This window comes from Scyliorhinus torazame, chromosome 1 (genome assembly GCF_047496885.1).
Source record: "Scyliorhinus torazame isolate Kashiwa2021f chromosome 1, sScyTor2.1, whole genome shotgun sequence".
In the NCBI taxonomy this organism is placed as follows: Eukaryota; Metazoa; Chordata; class Chondrichthyes; order Carcharhiniformes; family Scyliorhinidae; genus Scyliorhinus; species Scyliorhinus torazame.
In genome coordinates this window covers 235,063,911-235,086,620 of record NC_092707.1, presented here as the reverse complement: position 1 = coordinate 235,086,620, position 22,710 = coordinate 235,063,911, and the positions used below count along the sequence as shown (strand labels likewise).

The following is a 22,710-nucleotide window of genomic DNA, read 5'->3' as shown; positions in this document are numbered from 1 at the left end:
GACTTGCAAGTCTTTCTCAATTCACAGCAAGTACAAAGCACATCTTGCTTCGTACACCTCCGGAATCAAGTGAGTCTGTAGGACAAGGGGATCTCTACTACTCACACAACTGGCATCAAGTTTCACATACACGATTCCCATAGGTCATCCTATACCCCTCCTGACCTATCCATACACTCTAATTGGCTCACTTCCAATCCCTTCCTCTGGCCCCTATTACCCAGCATCCTTTTCTCCTCCTTTGGTGGACACACCTCTTCCTTTGCTTTGCCATGCGGTCTGAAATCCTTTGTCTGTGAACTCACCAGGATGAGACTGGCCTATCTCTACATTACAGTAACTAATATCTCTAAAGTCACTATTTTATATCACATTCGTCATGACCAGGTGTGGGTTGATATATGAACTTGGTTTTAGAATTAAAGAGATCAAGAGGCTTGCAAATATGGTGCAAAACGAGTAATGGCACTGCAGTCATCTGTAATCTGTAGACCATGTGTGCCCATGGTGGTCAGTTTAGTTTTGGCATGGAGGCTACTGAGGTAGAAGAGTTTTCGCTCCAGGTGGCATTTAATACTCACACCAGAATCTTTGCCATTCCCTTACACTGTTTTAACCTGTCAGTCTCTCGCGCTGCTTTCTCTCAGGCTTTCTCCTTCTGCCCTCACCCCGAGCAAACGGTATCGCCCAAGTCTTGTCCGCTGCTTGGATTAGGACCTCCAATGTGGCATTGGAAAGCTGAAACATCCAATCCCCAGATTCTGTTGTCATTTCAATCTTCACAAGCATTCCTTTCTATTTGTGGCCAGTTTGCAGCTTCTTTCGAAGGAGCTGGTTAATTTAAGTGACGTCAGGGACACCCAATTTCCCAACACTCCAAGCACTTCCATGACTAATAAGCAGTACACAAAGCACTGGCTGCATGCCTTGTCCAATAGAATGATGTCCCAGCATCAATTCTGTACTTTCAGGCACAGCTGCATTTCTCTGCAATATCAAAGCCCTTGGCTGTAATTTTGGCTAAAGTTGCTAACTCTAGTTCTATTCACTGATAGCTTTAATTGCATTCAGTCAATTAAGGTTATACTGAAGCCAGATTCTAGGTACAATTGCTTCTTGCGTTGCAAAGAAGCATTCAAAGAAATGAACACATCAGAAAGTCATATGTGCTTCACAATATTAATTTAACTTCTATGACGATACATGAGGTGTAAACTGTGACTGTATTTGTAATTTATGTAGATAAGTCTAATGAACATATTCAAAATTGCTGATGCTCTCTTGTCAATATGCAATGATGTAATAACAAAGAAAGTCCGGATCCTGCAACAAAATTTGAATTTGTGCTCTGGCATCCAGTCAATCACATTCTTCGGTTTCAGCTAACATCACTGACGATATTTTAGCATACTGTGGACCCAACAATTGCCCACAAAATGACCCGATGGTAAATCGCAATGTAACGTCTGCTCAGCATTCAATGTCCACAATCCACACCCTCTCAGGAATTTATACTGGTAAGTAAAAATTATTTGAAGTAAATCTAACAGTGTAAATCTCAAATAAAAGCAGAAAATACTGGGTAAACTTAGCAGGTCTGGCAGCATCTGTGGAGAGAGAAACATTATTATGTGGTGAGATTCTCTGGCCTCCCTGTGCGCGGCAGGTTTCTCGGTGCGGAAGATGACCCACCATTGGTCAGTTGTAGGATCTTTTGGTCCCGCTGCTATCAATGGGACTTCCCATTGAATCCACCCCACGCCACCAGGAAAGCTACTGCAACATGCTTATTCAGAAGATGAAGTGATGTTTTTCCAGCTTGCATTGGCTTCACTGTAAACCTCGAGATTCTTCTCATTTTACTTCATACTAGAAGTTTAACTTCCATTGGGCAATTACCCTGCACCTGGCATCATATGAAACTCTGATTTATATCAGAGACTTTGGATGATTCCGACTCTATTCTGGGCAGCACGGTAACACAGTGGTTATTCTGGGCAGCACGGTAACACAGTGGTTAGCAATGTTGCTTCGCAGCGCCAGTGTCCCAGGTTCGATTCCCGGCTTGGGCCATTGTCTGTGCGGAGCCTGCACGTTCTCCCCGTGTCTGCGTGGGTTTTCTCTGGGTGCTCTGGTTTCCTCCCACAAGTTCCGAAAGACATGCTTGTTAGATGAATTGGACATCCTGAATTCTCTCTCAGTGTACCCGAACAGGCGCCGGAGTGTGGCGACTAGGGGCTTTTCACAGCAATTTTCTGTAGTGATAACGTAAGCCAACTGGTGACACTAATAAAGATTATTATTGTTAGAATAGTTACCCAGGAAAAGTTAGAAGGCTTAAAACCGCTTCTAACTCCTGGGTAACTATGGTACAGACTGCACCCATCCCTCCCCCTGCCATGACCTGGACTTCCGACTACTCTCCACCTTCCTACCTTGCCTCTACCCCTCCAACTAATCCCAAAACTATCTCCCTTCCCATCCTGATTACTCCACACCATCCCCTGACCATCCTACCTTCCACTGGACTCCCAACTATCCCCTCAATCACTGGCCCAACACCTGCCGACCCTCATAAATTAACCATTGCTATTCTCCTCAACTATTTCTTGTGATTGTGAGTTTCATATTCTTATCATTCTTTGGATAAAGAAGTTTCTCCTAATTCCCTATTGAATTTGTTGATGACTATCTTATATTCTTGGCCCTTAATTCTGGTCTCCTCACCAAAAGAAAACATAAAATTTGTATTCACCTTGTCAAACCCGTGCATAATTTTAAAGACCTCATGAAATCATCCCTCAGTCTTTCTTTGCATCTGCATTACTCTGGCACATGAGTCAACAGAACATACAGGGTTCTTGTCACAGCTACAGCTAAAGCTATCTGTGACTAGAGTTCCACATTCTCATCAACCACAATATCCTTTGATTCCCTCGCCTAAAAATAATCTATCCACCTCTGCCTTAAAAATATTTAATTATCCTGCTTCCACCGCCTTCTGAGGCAGAGAGTTCCAAATCCTGTGAGAGAAAATATATTCTCCTCATCTTTGTCCTATAAGGGCATCACCACATAGTGACAGTGTGAGGGAAGGACAACCATTCAGCTGACACCCTCGCAGAAAGGAGATGGAGTATGCGCCGTTATTGGGCATCCAGCTTATACGCGGAGGATGGCAGTGCATGCTGCAATGAAATGAGAGCGGGTGATTTTGAATACATAAATGGTTGTGACATCAGTGCTCACTATCTTATCACCCATGCCCACGGTGTGGCTTTCATTTCTTTCTCTTCATTCCCATTAAGCTATGCCAAGGTGTTTCACCAGGATCCATATCTGAGGCGAAGGCGGCCTTCTGTCTGCCTATTGCCTGAGATTACCTTGGTAGGCGTCCCCTGGAAGGCTGGGACCTTGAAGGCCTCAGCCTGTTTTCAGGCAGCACAGCTGTTGTAGTGTCCCCCTCCTCTGTGTGGGTCTGGAGTTTTGTCGGTCACAGGAACGGACGAATCAGATGGCCTGGACACCCTCAGGGTCTCCTGGACGATTCTCCTTTCTGTGGGTGCCTGGGGCCCCCTGGGCTCCTCTATGATATAGAGGGGCAGCTGGAGTGACATCCAGGATCCCTGCTGTCCTCTGGCATTGACATTGCAAGAGTATATTGCTCGGCTGCTCCCAAACGATTCATGCAGTAGAAATTCATCTTGAGAACTCCAACTGCCTGCTCAATGGTGTTTCTGATGAGCAGATGGCCCTGGTTAAATCACATCAGTGTCTTTGTTTGGGACTCTTGTAGGAGGACTGCACCCCCCCCCCCCTCCCCCCCCCCCCACCTCCCCACCCCCTGCCGTGACATGGACTTCCGACTACTCTCCACCTTCCTAACTTGGCCCTACCCCTTCAACTATCCCCCAAAGTATCTCCCTTTCCACCCCGATTACCCCACATGTAGATGGATGAGAGTAACCATTTCTTCAAGAGAAATACCTTGTCACTTAGGATCCATTGAGAGACTTTGGAGGTTGGAGTGACGAGCAGTTTGGCCTGCAGTGAGTGAAGAACTCATTGCAACTGTCGGGATCGGGAGTGCACTCATGGAGTAATCTCTTGTTGTGGGCACAGATCAATGGAATTTTGATGGAGTGGAAGCCCTTTCTTTTAATGAATCTGAGTGGGTGATCACTGGGTGCTTTGGTAGCCACTTGGGCACAATCAATGGTTTCCTGCATCTTGAAGAATCCAATGAGGCAATGAATCCAATACCCTCTGTCAATGTGAGGCTGTGTCTATTCTGAAATGAATATATTGTTTATCACTGGCAAATGGAATATCAGTGACTGGTGGAATGCAGTGGGAATGCAGTAGTATTCTGTTATTTGTGCAATGCTGCCAAGGTCCATGTGGTATTATCAGGTATTGCAGTACCCGAAAGGCAGAAGTTCCATTGGTTAAACCTAGGGGTTTACCATTGGCTGTATAGTATGTAGCTCCGCCCTGATAGGTGGGGTATAAGAATCAGTGCCGTCCCAGCAGATCCTCATTCTGTATCTGAGCTGCTGGGGAACAGTTCTATTCTATTGAAGCCTTCAGTTATGCTTCAACCTCGTTTAGTAGTTATTGATCATGCATCAATTTAATAGACTAAACTTAAGTAGAAAAGGATGGATCTCCGAATCAAGCCGGAGTGTCTGCAACTCAGTCCCCACGCAGCGAACTCAGCGGCGATTTTCAAGCACTGGCTGGCGTGTTTCAAAGGCTACCTTGAGACGGCTGGAGGCACACCCTCGGGGGAGCAGAAACTGCATCTCCTGCACTCAAGGGTAAGCCCTGGGATCTACACCCTCATTGAGGAGGCGGAAGACTTTGATGCAGCAATCGAACTTTTAAAAGGACATTATATCCGCCCAGAAAATCAGGTCTACACACGTCACCTGCTTGCAACGAGACGACAAATCCCCGGGGAATCGTTGGAGGAGTTCTACAGGTGCTGGGCAGAAGCTGTGGCTGCCCGCAAGTTTCGGCGAGCGAGCACACGGAACTCCTAGTCCGGGATGCCTTCGTAGCAGGTATGAGCTCCTCAGAGATCCGCCAGCGTCTTTTAGAGAAAGACACCCTGGGACTTAGGGAGGCATGGGCCCTGGCAGGGTCCATGGACGTTGCCTCCAGGGACGCACAATCCTACATGTCCGACTGCGCGGCGGCCCCCTGGGCAGCGTGGAATCCCGCAGCGGCACCCCCGCAGACATTCCCCGTGTCCCCGCAAGCCTGCGCTGTAAGGCGGCCCACCAACTCCGATGAGCCCCGCTGTTACTTCTGCGGGCAGGCAAAGCACCCCCGCCATCGCTGCCCGGCCCGCACATCCACCTGCAAAGGGTGCGGCAAGAAGGGCCATTTTGTGGGGGGTCTGCCAGGCATGAGCGGTGGCCGCGGTCTCCAGCGGCAACTCCAGACTGCCACAGCGAACTTCTCCTCGGGCCCCAGGTGGCCAGCAGTCACCTAGGGCCTATCCTAGGGCCACGTGTGGCCCACGGGCGCCGCCATCTTGTTCCCCGGACACCATGCTGGACGGATGAGCGCCGCCATTTTGTCCATCTCCGACCACCATGTGCGACCCATGGGAGACGCCATCTTGGATGGGGCCCCAAGACCCCAGCCCGGCCGACTACACACTGCCTGATCAAAATTCACAACTACTGCATCTGGTCTCGGTGACTCTGGACCAAACCCGACCTCGGACACTCTCAACAGCAATGACGACAGTCTTCATCAACGGCCACGAGACGTCCTGCCTGATCGACTCTGGGAGCACGGAAAGCTTTATACACCCCGACACGGTAAGGCGCTGTTCACTTTTTACTCAACCTGTAAATCAAAGAAACTCCCTGGCCTCCGGTTCACACTCAGTGGAGATAAAGGGGTTCTGCCTAGCAAACCTCACAGTCCAAGGCAGGAAATTCAACAATTTCTGCCTTTATGTCCTTCCGAAACTCTGCGCGGTACACTCCTGGGTTTGGACTTCCAATGTAACCTGCAAAGTCTGACCTTCCAATTCGGCAGCCTTTTAACCCCCCCTTACTGTCTGCGGCCTCGTGACCCTTAAGGTCGACCCGCCTTCCCTGTTTGCGAACCTCACCCCGGATTGCAAACCCGTCGCCACCAGGAGCAGACGGTACAGTGCCCAGGACCGGATCTTCATTAGGTCGGAGGTCCAAAGGCTACTGAGGGAAGGGGTCATTGAAGCTAGCAACAGCCCCTGGAGAGCCCAAGTAGTGGTGGTAAAGACCAGGGAGAAACATAGGATGGGCATTAACTACAGTCAGACCATCAACAGGTTTACGCAGCTGGACACGTACCCTCTCCCCCGCATATCCGACCTGGTAAACAGGATCGCGCATTATAAGGTCTTCTCAACGGTGGATCTCAAGTCCGCCTACCACCAGCTCCCCATCCGCACTAGTGAGCGCAAATACACTGCCTTTGAAGCAGATGGGCGGCTCTATCACTTTTTAAGGATTCCCTTCGGTGTCACTAACAGGGTCTCGGTCTTCCAACGTGAGATGGACCGAATGGTTGACCGGTACGGCTTACGTGCAACGTTTCCGTATCTCAATAACGTCACCATCTGCGGCCATGACCAGCAGGACCAGGACACCAACCTCCGTAAATTTCTCCAGACCGCTAAAATCCTTAACTTAACGTACAATAAGGATAAATGCGTGTTTAGCACCGACCGTCTAGCCATTCTCGGCTACATAGTGCGAAATGGAGTTATAGGCCCCGACCCTGAACGCATGCGCCCCCTGATGGAGTTACCCCTCCCTCACTGCCCCAAGGCCCTGAAGCGCTGCCTCGGGTTTTTTAGCTACTACGCCCAGTGGGTCCCCAACTACGCAGACAAAGCCCGTCCCCTGATCCAGTCCATAACCTTCCCCCTGTCGATAGAGGCCCGCCAGGCCTTCAGCCGCATCAAAGCAGATATTGCAAAGGCCACGATGCACGCCATCGACGAGTCCCTCCCCTTCCAGGTCGAAAGCGACGCGTCTGACGTAACTCTGGCGGCCACCCTCAACCAAGCGGGCAGACCCGTGGCCTTCTTCTCCCATACCCTCCATGCTTCCGAAATCCGCCACTCCTCAGTTGAAAAGGAGGCCCAAGCCATAGTAGAAGATGTGCGACACTGGAGGCATTACCTGGCCGGCAGGAGATTCACTCTCCTCACTGACCAACTGTCGGTTGCGTTCATGTTCGATAATGCATAGCGGGGCAAGATAAAAAACGACAAGATCTTGCGGTGGAGGATAGAACTCTCCACCTACAACTACGAGATCTTGTATCGTCCCGGGAAGCTAAACGAGCCTCCTGACGCCCTGGCCCGCGGCACATGTGCCACCGCACAAGTGGACCGCATCCGAGCCCTCCACGAGGACCTCTGCCACCCCGGGGTCACTCGTTCTTTCCACTTCATTAAAACCCGCAACCTGCCCTACTCCATCGAGGAGGTCAGGACAGCCACCAGGGACTGCCAAATCTGCGCAGAGTGCAAACCGCACTTCTACCGGCCAGAGAGGGTGCACCTGATAAAGGCTTCCCGTCCCTTTGAACGCCTCAGCATGGACTTCAAAGGCTCCCTCCCCTCCACCGACCTCAACACGTATTTCCTGAACGTGGTTGACGAGTACTCCCGGTTCCCATTCGCCATCCCCTGCCCGGACATGACCGCCACCACCACCATCAAGGCCCTCCACAGTATCTTTACGCTGTTCGCTTTCCCCGCTTACAGACACAGCGATAGGGGGTTTTCCTTTATGAGCGGAGAACTGCGTCAATTCCTGCTCAGCAAGGGCATCGCCTCGAGCAGGACGACCAGTTACAACCCCCGGGGAAATGGGCAGGTAGAGAGGGAGAACTGTCCCTCTGGAAGACCGTCCTACTGGCCCTACGGTCCAGGAACCTCCCAGTCTCCCGCTGGCAAGAAGTCCTCCCGGATGCCCTCCACTCCATCCGGTCACTGCTCTGTACAACCACCAATCAGACACCTCACGAACGTCTCATTGTCTTCCCCAGGAAGTCCTCCACTGGGACCTCGCTCCCGACCTGGCTAGCAACACCCGGACCCTGCTCCGAAAACACGTGCGGGCGCACAAGGCGGACCCGTTGGTCAAAGGGTCCATCTGCTGCACACTAACCCCCAGTACACCTACGTGGCGTTCCCTGACGGCCGACAAGATACGGTCTCCCTATGGGACCTGGCCCCCGACGGAACCCCATGCGCACCCCAACCCCCCCCCCCACCCCCCACCCCCCTCCACAGCACCTCACAGGAGGGTCAGTCCTCCTGCCGCCCCTGCCTAGGCCCCCCCACCCACCGACGCCCCCTACAGGCGCCCCCCTCCCAGGTCAATCGTTTTCCCCGCCAGCATCGTCTAGGGGTGACAAAGCTGCCATGGAGGCCGAAGTCACGCTCCCAGAGTCGTAGGTGCCCGGACCCCCACTGGAATCACCACCAAGGCTCAGACGATCCCAGAGGACGACCAGGGCACCCGACTGACTGATTGCTTCATTTTAACCGATCTGTAACTGTAAATAATAAACACTGACTGTAAATATCTGCCATGACTGTAAATATCCTCTCAACACTGCAAGGAGGTATCACGGTACCTCCATATCTGATCATACCATGTTGAATAGATTTGTAACCGCTGGCCACCACCCCCGCCGGACTCTTTTTTAACAGGGGTGAATGTGGTAATACCAGGTATTGCAGTACACGAGAGGCGGAAGTTCCATTGGTTAAACCTAGGGGTTTACCATTGGCTGTATAGTATGTAGCTCCGCCCTGATAGGCGGGGTATAAGAATCAGTGCCGTCCCAGCACTGAGCTGCTGGGGAACAGTTCTATTCTATTAAAGCCTTCAGTTATGCTTCAACCTCATTTAGTAGTTATTGATCGTGCATCAGTCCACAGCTAATCCTTGGAAGGACTCAGAAGCAAACCAGCTCATGGTTACAGTGACTTTAATGAATATTGACGGAGTATGGTAACCAATTTTGCTCAGAGTAAGTCTCTGGTGCTGACAAATGACTGTGACTATCTGCCTGAAGAGGAGTATTTTCTGGTTTTCTGGCATCTCACAATAGCTTCTTCTTTGCCAGTAGATTATCTGCTGAAGGATATGCGGCAGGATTCTCTGACCCTGTTCTGGATCGGAGAACCGCCCGGAGGGGGGAAGGGGGGGGGGGGGATGTGATTCACGCGCGGCCGCCCCAACGTTGGTATGCCGATTCTCCGGTGACTGGAGAATCGCCGCCATTGACACCGGGGCGGTCAGGGGCCGCTCTATGCGGCCCTCCCCCCCCCCCCCGGCGATTTTCCGCGCGCGATGGGCCGAGTGCCCGCCGAGTTAGGCCGAGAGTCACCAGCGCCATTCTCGTATGGTCCTACCCGGCGGGTCCTCGGCATTAATGTTGAGGGGGGCGGCCTGGTGGGGGGGTAGGGGGGATCCAACCCCAGGGGGGGTCTCCACGGTGGCCTGGCCCGTGATCGGGACCTACCAATCGACAGGTGGGCTTATCCTGGTGGGGGCCTATGTTCATCCGCACCGTGCTCCTGTAGCTCTCCACCATGTTGCATCGGGGCCGGTGCAGAGAAGGCAACCCATGTGCATGCGCGAACTCGTGCCGGCCATAGTGCACATGCGCAGACCCGCGCGCCCGTTCTGATGCCGGTATCGGCAGCTGAAGCAGCATGAGGCTCTCCAGTGCCGTGCTGGCCCCCTATGCGGCGCATGATCGCTGCTCCTAGGGGCCTGTTGACACCACCGTAAAACTCTCCAGCGTTTATGACGGCGTCAACACTTAACCCCAGGACCAGAGAATCCCGCCCATAGTCTCCATTTACTTCTTGCTCCTTGTCCCTCTCCCTTGCCTCTTGATACCAGAGCTCTCTACTTTTTCAGCCTCTGACTGGTTCCACACTTTGTCCTTGCCTCCCTTAACCTGGTCTGCCCCAGACAGCATGCATCGCACGTGAACCCATGGGAAAATCACAACATTCCCCCATTAATGAGTTTTCAATGAGTTCTTTAACCAGTTTAATTGACCGTAATCAGGGATTGGGTAGAATTTCCCCTGTCCTGATGAGCATGGCCAGCACTGGCCATGGTATCTAGTAACTGGCATGCTGGCCATCTCTGTTCCATCCCTGTGCAACCCAAAAATCCAGCCCCTTACATATGATGGCCATGTGAAAAATCATTGCACACTTCGAAGGAGTTACATACAGACTCAACATGAAAGCTATTGTCCCCAATCATTTCACTCCCTATATGATTTTACACTCATTGTTAACAGTCTTTCAACTTCGTGCTTAGGAAAGCTTACAAAGCCTTGGAGAGAAGTGTCCCTGATTTTTCATCTGCTTGTTCTAATACTGCCTTTTACTTCCTATAGGTGTTGGTATAGCTGGAGTAATCCTTATTGCTTTTTTTCTGGATCAACTCGATCAGGACGACATGAAACATTTTAAAGGGAAGGACATAAATTTATTGTCTGTCCTGGTGGCTACTTTCACACAGTTAAAGGACAAACGCCAATGTCTGCTCATTGTCATGACAATGTACAGTGGATTTGAACAGGGCTTCCTTGCTGGTGATTATACAAAGGTACAAATTCTAAAAGCATTTACGAATATATAAATATCCTCCAAGGTATTGATATCCAGATAATTCCACATCACATGTGAATGAGTACTGAAACAGGATAGTGCAGCTGATGAATAACTCAAAATATGCAGAAGGGAGGGTTTTAGATGTTTGGGCATTGGGACAGGTTGGAGGGGAGGTGGGCCAAGTCATGTAGATTGCAGCTCAACAGGCCTGGGACCAATATCTTGGCAGGAAGATTTGGGGAGAATTTAAACTCGTTTGGTAGGAGGGATAGGAACCCGAGCATAAATTCGGAAGGCGGAGAAGCAAAACTGGAAATAGAAGGAAGAAAATTAATAAGCAAGTGTGTGAGAAATGAGAAATCAAAGAGAAAAAAGTAGAGAACAAAGGAGTTTTTCAGTGATTAGTTGTGCATTCTTCAATACAAGGAGCCCAGCGAACAAGGCAGGTGGGCTGAGAACACAGATAAACAGTTGGAAGTATCATATTATCGCTATTACTGAAACATGGCTTAAGAATGGGCAGGAATGGCAACTCAACATTTTTGATTACAGGGTTTCCTGCAGACAGGATACAGAGAGGAATAAAAGAAAGTAGGCAGGGTCACAATATAGGTTTTAAAAACTATCCTTATCAGGTGGGATGATATTGGTCATGATATTCAAACACACACATCATGATAGACAGACCAGCAGACCAATTAGCACACATAACACGACAGCCAATCACAGACAAGGACAGAGACAGTATAAGACAAGAAACACGACACCTGGTGGTCAGTCGATCTGGAGACAGGACAAGGACAGAACCTGATTAAAAAGACACTCACACAGTCACCACGTGCTGAGTACCAAGACAGATCTGTAAACCACAAGTTGGAATAAAACTGCGTTGTACCAATCGCAACCGTGTTGGTTCATCTGTACCTCAGAGCACCCAAAACCACATGATACCAGTGAGTGGATCGATACCTGCCGCCATACCTCAGCGAACAGTGACAACCAGCAATACCCAGGCAAGATGTACGAGCTCCCGGTTCCGCAGCTGCTCCAGTGCCACGGCGATCTCCGCGAAAACTGGCAGCGATTCCGGCAAACGTTCGAATTCTTCCTGGTGGCAGCCGAACTTCAAGACCTGGCCGATGATGAAAAAATAGAGTTTCTCCTCACCATCGCCGGTGCCAGAGCAGAAGAAATCTTTTAAAAATTCAAGTTCTCCAAGGGGCAAAACAGGTACGACTTCCAGGCAGTCCTGGACAAATTCGGCAAATACTGTGAGGAAAACACACTCCAATCGGCAAGGAAAGGTAAGAGAAGTGCCAGTACTCACCTCGAGGCCGAAATCCCGGACCAGAGAGCGATTTGGGTCGAGGTCGGTGGCCATCTTGCTGAAGGGATTACACTAGCGCAGTTACACGAGAAGTGCGCAGAACCGGAAGGTTTGTTTGCGCATGCGCGAGACGCCGTGCATGCGCTATCAAGAAAACGGCCATCAGTAAAGGAACAGCGATCTGCGCATGCGCAATCGCTTCCTACGTGCTACGTCACGCGCGTCATGAAGTCAGAGGCCCCAGACCGCACCAATTTAAAGGGGAAACGTCCCAAATCCAATTTAAAGGGGAAACGTCCCAAATCAAAGAAAAAATCTTTTAAAGCTGTAAAACAACCTTCCTTCACCTGGAATGACAGCACAATGCCTCAAATTGAACCAGGGAATGAATTTAACCTCCGAAGAACCCTGCAACAAGCAGTTACCTACGCACAAACCGATGATTCCGATCTCGAATACTTCGATACCGATCTTTACATTTTTTCCGGAGCTCGCGAGCCCAATGACAGCTCCATGGTCCTAGACGGCTACGACCCGGATGAACCTTTCAGGTTGCACATTGGCGACCCCCGTATTGAATCCGACGCAGATGCGGATTCACTTTTCGGTTCTGAGGATCTTCAACCCAGCAGATACGACGTCCCAACTCATCAGTGCAGGATGATGCTGCAGCCTGAAATTAAGAGACAGAAAGCGGTACAAGCCCACAGAGAGCGGCCTGCTGCCACACAAAGCGTGGTCCACGCACTGCTCAAGGTTCCCGACCCTACGAGGGAAGCAACGCAAGACTCCAATGCGCAGTCCTTGCAGGAACAAGACCATGAGGGTCTAGCAACCTCCTCTGACCAACTAGCGGCAGATGATGCAAGTCTGCCATGCTCACGTAAACAGCAAGAAGACTATAACAGTCCACCACGCTCCAGTGCACAGCAGGACGACCATGACGGTCTCTCATGCTACAATGAAGGGCACAGCGCTGATGACTGTTCAAGCCCAAATGAAGACAAGCCAAAGGAATCGCCTCTTCCAAGCCCGAAGAAAAAAGTATTATGCGCTGACCTTCAGGATCATTATAGCCAAAGAGATATTAATAATGCTGCACAGTCACAGAAGGATGCTGAGGATTTGCTAAAGAAATTACTTGTATGTCTAACTTGCAAGGAGCAGACTGAAAATTGCAATTGCTTTAGTATGGATCGAAACAATGGACAAGACATTGATCCTCATTTAATGGAAATAACACAACCTGAATCATATCTACAGCAGGGACAACTGTCTCCCTTCAACACAAAACCGCAAAGTCCCAACTTCAGAGACCAGCAGTTAGTCAGTAATGACTCTTCAAACCCTGATGGGAATATTAATCGCATTGAACCTCTGCACACTCCACTGATAAATGAGCAGAACATTGGAGCAAGAATCCTGAGGACACCGACATCGAGTAGCCAGATAAAGCACGTAAAACCCGCAGCAGTTTCAAGTGAACCAATTGTGCTTTCCAGTGATGGTGAAGATGCAGATAAGGTCGACCCGATCATCCATTGTACCACATTAACTCCAGAGATTAAGCATTTATGTCTGGGGAGTAGAATGTGGGCAATTGAGAACAGCAAAAGAGAGACTGTGACTATGCCAGTCCCAGCAAAATCAGACCCAGAGACTATGAAGGCATGTCCATTAGAAAAGGATATATGAATTAACTGAGAAGAAAATTGAAACGGACTGTTCTTTGGAAACTAGTACAATGACGAAAGAAACATTGGATCCAACATTTGATGCCCTACATACGGGAGAAATTGAGGGAAATGAACAAGGTTCTGTAATGTCTGGGGGAAGATTTAAAATTCCAAAGAAGAAAAGCCCAAATGAAGGACAACAGCAAGACAATGACAGTCCACCCACATGGTTTGCACCACCAGATGAAAACTCTGACAATTTACCCAACCCAAGTGAACAACAAGCAGCTACTGAGGATCTACCCACGGTATGTGAGACGAGTGACGACAGCATCCCACTTCCCATGCAAAAGATGCAAAGTGACAGACCTCAGCTAGTGCGTACAGAGGCACTCGACGATCACTGTGAGGCCACTGGTGACTACGGTGACATCACACTACTTCCACCCTCAATTGCTCGAACCTCTCCACTAGTCAATACATTCCTGCATGTTCCGACTCCAGAAGTGCAGCTTCAAGAAATCTCAGCTGACTCCAGTGAACCTGCTAAGACTCCGGACGGGGAGCATCAACAAAAAACAGACCAGACTCCAGATGGGGAGCAACCAAACGCCGACTCTGATTCACCTAAGGCAGACTTTACTCCAGACAGGCAGTGTCGCAACCTCGGTGATGGCACGCTCAGGGTGACAGCAGATGCCACAACGACAGGAGATGGATCACGTGACAATCACACTGGGTCAGCAAAAACAAGCAGCAGCTACAGTCCAAGAGGAATACACCAATTTTCACCACAGCTATGTCCACACATTTGTTCCACACCAGCAGTGCAGCCAATGACAGCTCATGCTGGACAAACCCAGTATTCAGGCATGCTGCAGCCAGCAGTCTATGCAGCATATTCTCAAACAGGCCAGCGATACGGATTGCCCACTAATGGAATCAAGACCGAAGGAGGACTACCGCCAGTGCAATCTGCACTACAGACTGGATGCCTTAGTTACTGCCCAGGATCTGCTGCACCACAGCCTGGCCAGATAGCGTTTTCCTATCTGATGCAAGGTTCTAGTTTCACACCATCACCAGACATTGATGCGAGCAGCAATTCTGTCTCCAAAGCGACATGCTTCAACGCTTCTCAGCAGAATCACCCTTCCAGCACAGCATGTGGCCAGAACCAGTATGCACAGTCTCACCCGACTTCAACATCTGGCACATCCATGACCTTGAATGATATTGTTGATGGTACCTCTTCAATGTCAACGACCCATCAGCTACAAGATGCCATCCGACAGCACCACCACACACATAAAAAGAAAAAGACTCCACCTCGTTCCTGGTACGCATGACGGATGGATTGGTGCGTAGGCGCAATCGGCGAGCCCTTCGCCTCCTTCCACGCTCACAACGGAACCACACACAGACGCCGTGTCCTCCAATGGTTCCTGATAGTGACTTCGTGGAGCTGCCATATACCATGCCCCTTCTATCGCCGTCCGTGGCCAGGCTCGCACCTCAGCCGGTGGTTCTCGACCCACCCTTGAGGCGGTCAACCCGAATTCGTCGCATATCTATTAGACTGGACTTATGAGACTGCTCACACGTCAAAGTTTAGAAACTATTGTATTGTAACATGTTACTGTTTTATCATTCCAGATCTCGTTTGACCGGACCACACTTCAAAGTTTTTCTTCTTTTGTTATGGTACAACCTCGTTAGCATGCCACACCTGACATCGCCCCATGTATATAGTTACGCCACATGTACATGCTGTAAATATCACGCACACACACCATTAGCTGCACTCAGGACACATTCATATTTATAACCACGTAGGCACATAATCTTGTAAAAAAGGGGAGATGTCATGATATTCAAACACACACATCATGATAGACAGACCAACAGACCAATTAGCACACATAACACGACAGCCAATCACAGACAAGGACAGAGACAGTATAAGACAAGAAACACGACACCTGGTGGTCAGTCGATCTGGAGACAGGACAAGGATAGGACCTCATTAAAAAGACACTCACACAGTCACCACGTGCTGAGTACCAAGACAGATCTGTAAACCACAAGTTGGAATAAAACTGCGTTGTACCAATCGCAACCGTGTTGGTTCATCTGTACCTCAGAGCACCCAAAACCACAATATTCATGAAGTTATTCATGAAGGCCTTGCCTTCTCAACCTTGCCCCTTGCCTGAGGTGCGGTAATCCTCAGGCTAAATCACCACCAGTAGGCTCTTCCCCTCAATGGAGAAAACAGCCTGTGGTCATCTGGGACGATGGCGACTTTACCTTATGTCATGGTTAGCACTGTTGCCTCACAGTGCCAGGGTCCTGGGCTCAATTCCGACCTCGGGTGACTGTCTGTGTGGAGTTTGCACTTTCTTCCTGTGTCTATGCGGGCTTCCTCCGGGTGCTCCGGTTTCCTCCCACAGTCCAAAGATGTGCAGGTTAGGTGGATTTGTCATGCCAAATTGCCCCTAGGTGGCATTACTGGGATAGGGTAGGGATTGGGCCGAGGTCGGGTGCACACGCGATGGGCTAAATGGCCTGCTTCTGCACTGTATCTTCCCCAGCAACCGCCTCATAAACACCACATCGTCCCAATATGGGGCATAAATGTTTACCAGGACCACTGGCATCCCCTCCAGCTTCCCACTCACCATCACGAACCTTCCCCCCAAATCTGCTACTATATTCCCCACTTCAAACGCCGCCCGTTTATTTACCAGCACCGCTACCTCCCATATCTTCATGTCTAATCGCAAATAGAAGGCTTGCCCTACCACCCTTTCCTTAACCTTGTCTGATCCCCGATCTTCAAGTGTGTTTCTTGTAAAAAGACCACGTCCGCCTTCAAGCTCCTCAACTGTACCCCTTCTTAGGCCAGCCCCTGACCCGTGCCACACTTCCCTCCAGGCCCACTCTCGGATGTCCACCATCACCACTCCCTCCCAAGGTATGCCACAACAACAACACCTTTGTCAATAGCCCCCCCTCCCCTTCCCCTGAACAAAACAATTACCTCATCCCCCTCTACTTCACTAAGCACCTGATCACCCCCAACTGCGCTCCCGTTAACTAGCCCACCCAGCTAACCTGAGCATCCTACCCCCCCACTGATTCCCCTAACCCCGGCTCGCACACCCCACAAACCACAATGAAACAAGAAAAAAGGTGCACTCACCCTCAACACAATAAAACATCTTGAAGGAAAAAAGTTCTCAACAACCAACAAACAAGAAAAAAGATTCAAGAACTCCTTCACAGTTCAATGTCCTCCTTCTCCTGCCAGTCCATTGTCTTTTAAAGACTCTTTCGCTTCCTCTGGTGGTCCAAAATAATGTTTTCGGCTATTAAAAGTCACCCAGAGGCGGGCCGGGTACAACATCCCAAACTTCACCCCTTTTTAAAGAGGGCAGCCTTCACCTGATGTAACCTGGCTCTCTTCTTCGCCAGGTCCGTGCCCAGGTCTTGGTACACCGAAGCTAGCTCCCCTCCCAGGTGCATCTCCTCGTTTGCCACGCCCATCTCAATATCTTCTCCTTGTCCAGGAACCGGTGAAGACGCAGCACCATCGATCTCGGCGGCTCATTCGCCTGCGGCTTCCTCATCAGCACCCTATGCACCCGGGCAACCGGGTCGAAGGCCCCATCCCCAGCATCTTGGCTACATACATGCCAGCGTCCACTCACTCGATGCCTTCAGGCATCCCCACGATTCTTAAATTCTGTCTCCAGGAGCGATTCTCCGGGCCCTCCACTTTCTCCTTTAAACGCTTCTGGGTCTCTGGCATCAGACCCACTTCAGTCACCAACGAGGTGAGCTGCTCCTCGTGCTCCCCCACCGCCTCCTCCATCTTCTGAATAGCCTGGCCCTGGGACTCAATTCCTGCTTTTAACGGTTTCACCGAGTTGGCTCGATCCTCCTGGGCCTCCCTCCTCTGTCGGCTAAACTTCTCATTTAAGAAGCCCACCAGGTGCTCCTTCAACCATTGGGTAGGCAAGGCAGACCATTTACCCTCCGCCATCTTGACCTGTGTCGCACAAAGATTCTCTTGCTCCAACTGCTCCCTTCTTATCGACCCACCTCTGGTCCACCCTACATCCACCCTACAAACAGGGAAATGGTCCGAAAAAACTGCCTCAAACAGGAGCTGCCAAATGTGCTACCACTCACACCATGGTCGCCATCGGAAGTCGAGGGGTTTATTTTAAACTCTGCGGTCAATTTAATTTAGCTAATTTCTTGGCTGCGGTCAGCTGTAGATATTGCATTTAGTACGATATCTTGGTTTGCTGGTAGCGTTGGCTTCTCAAACTCAGTAACACTTTTATTCCAAAAGAGAGAGGGAGAAACCGAGCAGTCCTCTACTGAAGACTTTCTGCACACCACTTGCGTCACTTGCAATCTCTCTCAAGTGCCTGGCAGCTTTGCCTTGAAAAATTTAATCCATTGTGTATTTCCCAGAGGTTTTGTGTGGATCTGTCTGTAACAGCCATTGCTTCAATATCCAGAACGTTGCATATTTAACAATTCTTCCTTCAATGGTTACGAGTTTCAATGGATATCTGGATTGTAGCAAATGTCTCACTTTGCGCTCCCCTGAGGATGATCTGTTGGTTTCTCATCTTCATCTTGGAATGCTGCCATCCTATTTAAGCAGTTTGCTCTGTCTCAGTTCAAATTGCAAAAGTTCCAGTCATTTGAAAGATAAAAAAACATATTTTCAAAAATAAAGGGGCATAGCCTCATAATGGTGTTATCCAAAAGCAGCGGAATTCTCCGTCGGCAGGATCCTTCAGTACGTTGCAGCACACCCGCGCCCGCGGGTTTCCGAACAGCGTGGGGTGGGAAACGCCATTGGCTGGCTGCAGGAATGGCGTATCCCGCTGCCAGTGGGAGCGCACCACACCGGAATACGCGGCTGGTGGACCAGAGAATCCCGCCCATGGTCTTTCAAAAGGACTTTTATGTGGTTCTGATCAGCAGATTATTCCCAAAAATGACTTGGGTTGGTAATCGATTGGGAGGTAGAAAACAAAAGTAGGGCTAAAGAGAATGTTTTCTGATTGACATGATGTGACAACATATGGACTTAACAGATGCTCTTAGTCTTTATTTTCTACCTGCAGGCGTATGTCACTTGTACTATTGGAATACAATATGTTGGTTATGTTATGATCTGCTTTGGTGCTTCAAATTCCATTTTCTCTGCAATTTTTGGAAGAATATCAAGATTTACTGGACGAATGTTATTGTTCGCCTTTGGTGAGTAAAGTTGGATTTTGTACCTGAAGATGTCAAAATTCAAAAGAGCATTTGAGTCTGCTTTATAAAACATATCATATATGGTTGAGAAATCCAAAAGAAAATAAATTGGTATTATAATAAATTAACAGCCTTCATCAACACAGAGGCAAATATACACGCCCACTCAAGAAAAACGAACCAAGCCCCCCCCCCCCCCCCGCCGCCGCCCCAGGTTGCTGCTACTGCTGCCCATCTTCTAACGTTCTGCCAGGAAGTCGAGGAACGTTTGCCACCGCCTGAAGAACCCTTGCACCGATCCCCTTAAGGCAAATTTCACCCTCTCCAATTTAATAAACCCCGCCATATCGTTGATCCAGGATTCCACGCTTGGGGGCCTCGCATCCTTCCACTGAAGAAGAATCCTTCGCCGGGCTACCAGGGACGCAAAGGTCAGAATACCGGCCTCTTTCACCTCCTGCACTCCCGGCTCCTCTGCCACCCCAAATATTGCGAACCCCCAGCCCGGCTTGACCCTGGAACCTACCACCCTCGACACTGTCCTCGCTACACCCTTCCAAAAGTCCTCCAGCGCTGGGCACGCCCAGAACATGTGGGTGTGGTTTGCTGGGCTCCCTGAGCACCTAACACACCTGTCCTCGCACCCAAAGAACCGGCTTATCCTGCCCCGGTCATGTGAGCCTTATGCAGCACCTTAAATTGTATGAGGCTGAGCCTCACGCAAGAGGAGGAAGTATTCACTCTCCCCAGGGCATCCGCCCACATCCCCTCGTCAATCTCCTCACCCAACTCCTCCTCCCACTTACCCGTTAGTTCCTCCACCGAGGCCTCCTCCCCCTCCTGCATCACCTGATACGTTGCCGAGATCCTCTCCTCTCCAACCCACACCCCCGACAGCACCCTGTCCTGGACCCTGCGTGGCGGCAACAGTGGGAACTCCACCACCTGCCGCCGAACAAACTCCCTTACCTGCATATATCTGAAGGTGTTCCCCGGGGGGGAGCCCAAACCTCTCCTCCAGCTCACCCAGGCTCACGAACTTCCCGTCCACAAACAGGTCCCCCATCCTTCTAATACCTGCCCTGTGCCAGCTCAGGAACCCTCCGTCCATCCTCCCCGGGACAAACACTGGGGACATAGTTAAAGAACAAGTGAAGAATACACCCATAAGAGTGCGTACCTCTGCCATGTTGTGTTAAAGCCTCATTGTTACAAACACACAGCGCTTCCTTGAGGTATTTCCCTGCCTGTTGATGCTCTGTAACTGCAAAACTCAAAAAATAAATCTTTTTAAGAGCTTCCATCTCCCTGAGGAGGCTTCAGGCCAATCCATATCCAATAACTTGATGTGAAAACTCAGCTCATATTATGCCAGCTGTGACAAATTCCACTACAGCAGCTTTGATAATCGTAACATTATAAAACAGCCAACAACATTCTCATCAGTTCTTCCTAAGGACATACCCTATTGTGCAGCAAATTTTGTTGAAATTCATCCATAACTATTTGAAATATATTGGCCCATACCTTCTGTGGAGTGGCAATTCACTCCTTATTTACCTGGAAATGAAACCAGGTTCCTTAGGCCTTGTGTCAAGGGCAGGAAAGTGAGAAGTAAGGAAGCCATGCCCCACCTTTTTACAGTACCAGCTGTCATAAAGTAGCCAAGTTTAAAGGTGCAGCCACTTTGAGAAGCTCGGGAGAAGGTACGTTTGTACGGTAAGGAACGTGTATGTGTGTGTGGGGGAGGGGGAGTGGGGGCCATGTGACTCAGTAGTGGAGTGTTAGATGTTAGGGAGTCAGGTGGTCAGTGGGGGGTCAGTGGTAGGCTGGTCAGGGGGGGTAGGGTGATCAGTGGTGTGTGGTCAATGGTTGGGAGATCAGGTGCACAGAGACTGGTCAGTGGGTGAGCGAGGACTAGTCAGTTGAATGGTGGGATGGTCAGTGGAGGGGAGGTCAGTGGAGGGGGGTCAGAGGGGGTCAGGAGCTGGTTTAGCACAGTGGGCTAAACCAGTAATGCAGAACAAGGCCAGCAGCTCGGGTTCAATTCCTGTACCGGCCTCCCTGAACAGGCGCCAGAATGTGGCATCAAGGTGCTTTTCACAGTAACTTCACTGAAGCCTACTTGTGACAATAAGCAATTATTATTATATTATTATTATGATGGGGTGATCAGTGTGGAGGATATTGTCGTGGTAGGGGAGAGTATTTGGGAGGTGCGTGGTGGTCAGCGGAGGTGGGATGCAGATTGGTGAGTAGTCATATGGGTTCAGGGGTGTGGGAGGGAGCCTAGTGTGAACTTGGGGTTCAGGGTGATTCCATGGGGGTTCTAGTGTGGTTGGGTGGGGGGAGGGCGGTCCTATGCGGGGTCAGGGGTGGGGGAGTCCCTCTCTGTTATCTAATCAATAAATAAAGTTACTCACTACATTCAACATCCATTCCCTTCACTACTGACACACAGTGGCAAGCGTGTACAATATACAAGATGCACTGCAGCAACTCACCAACGATCCTTCGATAGCACCTTCCAAACCCGTGGTATTTACCACCTAGAAGGACAAGGCAGCAAATGCATGGGAATGCTCCCAGCTGCAAGTCCTTCTCCAAGCACTCTGGCTTGGAACTATATTGCCATTCTTTCACTATTGCAGGATCAAAACCCTGGAACTCCATCCTCAGCCAAACTGTGGATGCCCCTGCACCAGAGGGACTGCAGCGGCAAGAAGACAGATCACCTCCAACGACTCAAGTACAATTATTATGAGCAACTGGCCTTGTCAGCAACATCCACATATCAGGAAATGTTTTAATGAAGTACTCTGTAGAAGCAGTAGTACTCTGCCCAGTGTGCGTCTCCTGTGCTCATTATAGCAAGAATTCCAAAGAACTGAGGCAAATCCTACTTACCAGGTTACAATTTCTAAAGTCTTCTAAAAAAAATAATTTACGGGATGTGGGCATCGCTGGTGAGACCAGCATTTATTGCCCTTTAGGGGGGCACGGGAGCACAGTGGTTAGCAAAATTGCTTCACAACTCCAGGGTCCCAGGTTCGATTCCCGGCTGGGTCACTGTCTGTGCGGAGTCTGCACGTTCTCCCCGTGTCTGCGTGGGTTTCCTCCGGGTGCTCCGGTTTCCTTCCACAGTCTAAAGATGTGCAGGTTAGGTGTCTTGGCCATGATAAATTGCCCTTAGTGTCCAAAAAGGTTGGGTTGGGTGGGGCTACTGGGTTACGGGGATAGGATAGAGGTGTGGGGTTAGGTAGGGTGCTCTTTCCAAAAGGGCTGGTGCAGACCCGATGGGCCAAATGGCCTCCTTCTGCCCTGTAAATTCTATGATTCTATGATTCCCTAGTTGCCCTTCAGAAGGTGGTGGTGAGTTGCCTTTTTTGAAGTCCTTCAGGTGCAGGTACACACATTGTGCTGTTAGGGAGGGAGTTCCAGGATGTTGCCCCAGCGACAGTGAAGGAACGATAATATATTTCCAAGTCAGGATGGTGAGTGACTTGGAGGGGAACTTCCAGGTGGTGGGGTTACCAGGTACCTGCTGCTCCTGTCCTTCTCGATGGTAGTGGTTGTGGGTTTGGAAGTTCTGTCGAAGGAACCTTGGCGAGTTGCTGCAGTGCATCTTGTAGATGGTACACACGGCTGCCACTGTTCATCGGTGGTGGAGGGTTTGAATGTTTGTGGAAGGAGAAGCAATCAAGCGGGCTGCTTTGTCCTGGATGGTGTTGAGCTTCTTGAGTGATGTTGGA

General features: G+C 50.0%; 1 protein-coding gene across 1 annotated transcript in view; it reads left to right on the top strand.

Annotated features, from left to right (window-relative positions):
- The window catches only part of LOC140419577 (protein unc-93 homolog A-like), a 193,758-nt gene that overhangs the window by 134,972 nt on the left and 36,076 nt on the right, over window positions 1–22,710 (top strand). The window contains exons 4-6 of the mRNA XM_072503503.1: window positions 1,383–1,517; window positions 10,450–10,661; window positions 18,823–18,958. Of these exons, the coding sequence (XP_072359604.1) occupies window positions 1,383–1,517; window positions 10,450–10,661; window positions 18,823–18,958 (483 nt within the window). The remainder of the gene's footprint in view (window positions 1–1,382; window positions 1,518–10,449; window positions 10,662–18,822; window positions 18,959–22,710) is intronic.